The sequence below is a fragment of the Limulus polyphemus genome, unplaced genomic scaffold (genome assembly GCF_000517525.1).
Source record: "Limulus polyphemus unplaced genomic scaffold, Limulus_polyphemus-2.1.2 Scaffold202, whole genome shotgun sequence".
Classification (NCBI taxonomy): Eukaryota; Metazoa; Arthropoda; class Merostomata; order Xiphosura; family Limulidae; genus Limulus; species Limulus polyphemus.
In genome coordinates, this window is record NW_013665812.1 from 159,559 (window position 1) to 165,558 (window position 6,000).

Genomic DNA, 6,000 nt, shown 5'->3' on the forward strand with positions numbered 1-6,000 from the left:
AGTACAATAAAACAAGTTCCATTGTTTTTGAATATGACACAATAGGCAGTGATGAAACAAAATTACACATTTATTTGTTTAGGTAAAAAATAAGAAACTCTATAACCTAGGCACTTGGAAAAGGTTGAACTTTTGTCATTAGGATCAAATTTTCATATTTACACTCACATAAAACTACTAAAAATTACTCTTTACAATAAAATGTACAAAACAATTCCTACAATTCCAATAAAAAGTAATTTTTTTTATTTGAAAAAATTCCATATTATAAAATATTTGTCTATAAAATCTCAGCTAACTTTACATACAATCCAGATTTTGGAGAGTTAGGATACTGCAAAAGGACATACAAGTATTTTATCCAAGCAAGGTAGCCAATAACCTATTAAATGAGAGCTCTCTCACACTATTTACAGATATAGATTGGATGTAAAGTCAGCTATAGTTTTTAATATAACTTTTGCTTTCTATAATATCCTAAAACACATTGTTTTTTTTTATACGTTTAGTTGTGAAGAGTGATTTATTTTCAGTAATTTTATCTGAATGTAAAGATAATTACTTCAACCAATGAAGATCTGCACTAGCAACTTGAAACTTCATCCAGAAAACTTCCTTGAAAGATGAGTACATTAATAACACCTTTTAAGTATTATTTACACATAACTGTGAATGACATTTTAATGATGCACATGCAGAAGACAGGCCATTCTACTCACAAGTATCCTAAATTATTAGCTATGATAACCAATACAATGTGCCTTGAAACCAAAAATTAAAACTTACAATAATATTTCTGCCACTGTAACACTCTGGATTGTTGTCTGTAAGTTCCTGGTAACCTGGACGAACATGTACGCCTTGATACTAAAACATGAATGAAACAGGTTTCAATGAATTTTTTTACTCCAAGATAATAGATTTTAATGTAATTTTAATATTGGTAATGCAACAAGATAAGTGTAAACTTGGGTGTATACATAGAGAAATTATTTATCCTTCATGTAATTTCACTGTGATTTTCCATTACTGAGATTTTAACATTACATGTAGGCTTTCTTCTGTGTCCAAACAGAAAACACCAAGCATATAATATACAGTTTACTACTACAAAACCCCTAATCTTGTTTTTCTCAGGATTAATGAGGAAGGGTGTAATGCCCCAAAATCATTATAACTCAGTAACAAATTGTGAATTGAATGATATATTGTTTCACATATATTTTTAATATTATAAACAGCTTGTCTGATGAATAATACAAAAAAAAAGAATATTTAACTATTCAATTCTGAATATTTCTTACATAAATACAGGATTACTGTAGTAAGTAAAGTACAACAAAAACACCATTCATATAATAAGCAGTTCACTACTATAATAAGCCTAGTCTTGTTTTTTAAATTCACTTTTGTCCAGAGTTACTGATAAAGGGTAGAACTCCCCAAAACTATTACAACTTAGTGACAACATTGAAAAGAATAGGTTGGGCTTCATATTTATTTTTACAATAAAAAGCTGCAATACAAACTTATACGTATTACATGAAAGTAAAATAGATCAATCATGCAGTGTCTTGAATACATAAAACATGGCAAAAAATTATTTAAAAAATAAATGAAAAAAGTTAAAATTTTCTTAAATCTAAAATGTATTTCTAATAATACTTACCTCATCTCACACTTACAGGTATTACGCGACTGCCAAGGTTTCTTCCTTTGCCCAGCTAAGCATTGGCTTGATTTTTTATTGCGTGTTCCTGTCTTTTATACCCCATTTAATTGCCCTTGGCAATATTTGTCTTGTGACACTCTGTCCACCACTTCAGTGACTGGAAACTGGGTGTGGTAAGGACTCCTTAGTTCCACTAGTAGAATCTGGGGAGTAATGGGGGTTGGGCAGCCCTGAGGAACAATGCTCTGGAAACAGTGCAATAGGTGAACCAAGTTCCCTAAATTTTTAAAAGCAAACCAAGCTCAATTTATTCAATCCAATGATTGACAGTGACGGGCAGGATCCACTTATGCTTTACTCATGACAGTCCATGAGTGGCAGTCCAGTATAGTAAAGTAATACCACCCATTCAGCCTCTAGGTGATCTTATGGAACACCTTATTTCTAAAGAGCCTGTTGCAACCTAGATAAAGTATATTGAATTAGTGGTTGCTAGTGCGAAACTGGTTTGATAAAAGCACACCTGCTTAGGCAACAATCGCCACAGAGCGTGATCCTATGAAAACGAGATAAGGGACCCTGAAAGGTAGCAATGAAAATGCTCACCCCTCTGTATAATGTAGCGGAAGTGATTAAGATAGCTACAGGGGATAGGTTAAAACCCTCAGATGAAGATATTACTAGATCATGCAAATAATGCGAGATAAAAGTACTAGGGGAGGTCCACATACCAATCCACACAATATCCTCCAGCAGGCAATTCAACTAGGCCACAATGGACATAGAAATGTAACAAATCTGATTAGACGCGACTCCAGAAGATTCCTCCCTTCCAAAGAGGGCCCAGAATAAAAAGTCATTGTCTAGCATCTCTAAAGACATTAGTGTGAGCAAGAAAATATCCAAGACACTCACTGAACATGACAATGATTGAAATCTGATAAGTCATAGAAGTGAGAAATAGTGATCAGATGAATTGGTGAAAAGAATCTATCCCCTTCCTTGTCTGACAGTGTCTTTGGTAAGAAGAACCAGTCTGAGAATGTAGGTAGAAAGATAAAGTGGTCTGTGGACAAACATTACAAACCACTCTGACAAGTGATGTCTAAAAATAAACCTTCGGGTAAAGGTGATACATGGCATATGAGAATCAGGTCACAAACAGATGTTGAGAAAGGGCATGTAATGTAACACTAATATACCAGTTAGGTAACTGGAATGGTCGTTTGGGACAAAGGACCCAAAATTACTTGAGGAATCTGGAGGGTACTGGGAACTCAAAGAATACTTTGTCGTGAGTATCGAATGGTAGTTGATATGGCCACCTTATACACGGAAAGGTAAAAAATCCAGTTATGGTTGGCACTTCTGATCGAAATGGGTTCAACCTCCTCTCAATACACCCTTTGATAAATGTCCATCGTGGGACTAAGCAATGACCAAGAAAGATACATTAGCAAGATTAAAAATTAAACCCTTGAATTAAAGCAAGAATAGATGTTTCAGCTCTGAGAATGAAGCCTGCCTTGGTTGTTTCTGAAAGTAGAATCAGGGTGTGATGTTCTAACAGTTGAGAAGATGGTGACAGCAGTAACAAGCTATCTATTGAATGGTGTGCACAGTGCTATGGAATGGAGGTGATGAAAAAAACTTGTACGATTCAGCAGAAACCACTTGAAGCCAATGTTAATCTGAAGGTAAAAAACCCTGAACTGCAGTACCTTGTTCACAAAAAATGTGATAGTGGTGGGATGCCACCACTATGACAATGTGCAGATAGAAGCTGAGTACAATGAAGTTGGGCATCCCCAATCTCAGTAAAAAATGTCAACTCAGATTGAGGAATGAGTAACTTGTGAACCTTGAAGAATCTAGGCATTGATAAAAATGAAAAACATCATGACTGTACATAAATCTCCCGTCTTCTCAAGCCCAACAACCGACAGAAATAAAACCCCGGAAGAACTAGCACAAACATATCACTACCCCCAGGACAATCAAACTCTGATAGCCCTAGAATTAAGTTCCAAATCCCGAGGATCTGCGGGAGACAGAAACCTTACAGGTTAGGTGTATAACAGTGATGTAGATGTGAACTGAATGACTAATCCTGACTCAAGGACTTGGGTTCATGGTTAAGGTTACCACATGTCCAGAAATTTTCAGAGCTAAGCCCCCACAAACCCCAAAGACATACAATAATCACAGACACCACTGGATGCAATCTGACCAAGCAGTGGAACTCTTGGATACAGACAGACCCTATTCTGGGCACATATGTACCGAGGTGCTGATGTCAAGGTTCTAGACACCCTCCAATAGGTGCAGAACTATGACCCCTATAAGAGCCAATGGAATTTGAGATGCCAAGTACAACATGAATGAATGTAGAAACTGACACTCGAACCAATGTGCATGATAACAATGGTTCCAGCTCATCATCAATGAAGTTAGTGATCCCAAGTCTTTTTAGAGTTGTATGTCCGAAGATTTACCCTGTTCTACCAGGGAACATTGATCTATTCTGGTTAACTACAAATTTCACCTTAGAACCCCTAAATTTGGGAAGCAGATGTATTATTTGAGAATCGGAACATGTTTCACCCAGTGGCAGTAGGCTAAATCTCATAGTTCTGACAACCGTGTCGGATAAAGCATAACTGAGAAGTAAACCTTCCTGCATGAACCAAAATGTCCGTGGATGGAGAGAAAACTAAATATTCGCTCCCAGACCTTTCAAAAGCAACTGGGGAAAGACCCAAAACATCACACTCTCAATGAACCAACTGAAAAAACAAGTCAAGGGCAGCTTATGCCAAAGTGGCCTCCTTTTTTTTTTGTTGTTTTTTTATTTATTTAAAGACTGTGGTGATTACCATTGATTGGAACAACATTTGGTCAGGTAAATTTGTTTGATTAAAGCAAAGCAACATTGGACTATCTTCTGTATCCACCATAGGGAATCAAACCCCAGACTTCAGCATTGCAAGTCTGTAAACTCACCACTGGCTCACAGGGGTACTGAAAACCCAACAGACTAAAAGAAGGTGCAAGAAAAGGGAATCTAAATTCTCTCTGGAATGTTGAGGATCACCCTCAATTACAACCTCAGAGCCCCCCGAAGGAACAGCATGGAACTGAATATACGTCTCCATCTCACTACCAATAACTTCAGTGATAGTCTCAACTGTGAGTGACTCTTACCCCCTATTATTAATATTAATAATTTTTTTTTTTAATATGAAAATCAACTACGTAACACTGAAAGTATCTCCAAACAATCATAGCACTGGGAAACCCGTTAGTGACGCTTCGTTGAGAAAAAGTTATGACATTATCTGAAAGAGGCAGTTATAAACAGTACCAGGATAGAGGGCACATTGATATAGGTGGAGAGTGTCATGAGACAAATATCACCAAGGGCAATTAAGTGGGGTATAAAAGACTGGAGCAAGCAATAAAAACTCAGACCAATGCTTATATGGGCAAAGGAAGAAATCCTGGCAGTCGAGTAATAACCGTGTGAGAGGATGTAAGTATGTTTTGGAATTTAAATTATCTAATCTCAGTATTTCATATCATCATAACATGCATCCAGTGAACAAAGTATTTAAAAAATTTTTAGGAATGAAAAATTCACATTATCTTTTATACTTATGTAATATTGCAAAGAAATCATTTTTTTATGCAGATTTATGTTATGCTATAATAGAAATGGAATGGGGATGTCTTTTGAGTGGCCAACTTGAAATTTTCAAATCTTTCAGAGTGGAATGTACTGTTCAAGATAAAAGTTACATGAAAAAAAAGTGTTAATAAACTGGAGAAAGATAAAAAAAACTATAAGCATAGATCTGAAATGTTTCACATTATTGTTTACTAATGGTAAAGCAGAATGCTATTCTTGAAATTAGTACAGCATATGGCAAAAATGTTGGAAAAGCTATAATAAAACAAAACAAAAATAGTAAATTTTTTTTAACCTTTAATTTAATATGTAACATATAATTGTCTCTCTTGACATTTATCTTTAATGCTCATGTCACTCTGTTTACATAGTTTTACCATGTACATTGAGGAAGTGCCAAGAAAAAACTAGATATGTAACATTAAAAATCCAGTTTCCACTTCCAAGTTCTTGTGGGTATTTTAAAATTTTGCAAGGGCTGCTGAAAGTACTGAAAATCCCCTATTTAGTAGCTTTTACATTGTATTAGTTTAATTAATAAAACATTTGTTTTAATCAAAATGTGATTCAAAACCAAAACCAATATGCACTTTGTCAGACTGTGTATTTCGTTTCAAATTATTGCATATTTTAGTATCAG

The 6,000-nt window shown here is 35.3% G+C and overlaps 1 protein-coding gene across 3 annotated transcripts in view; it reads right to left on the reverse strand.

Annotated features, from left to right (window-relative positions):
* The window catches only part of LOC106478349 (F-box only protein 11-like), a 100,628-nt gene that overhangs the window by 47,836 nt on the left and 46,792 nt on the right, over positions 1–6,000 (reverse strand). For all 3 annotated transcript variants that reach the window (XM_013938889.2, XM_022381942.1, XM_013938888.2), the window contains exon 5: positions 787–867. In XM_013938889.2, coding sequence (XP_013794343.2) covers positions 787–867 — 81 coding nt within the window. The remainder of the gene's footprint in view (positions 1–786; positions 868–6,000) is intronic.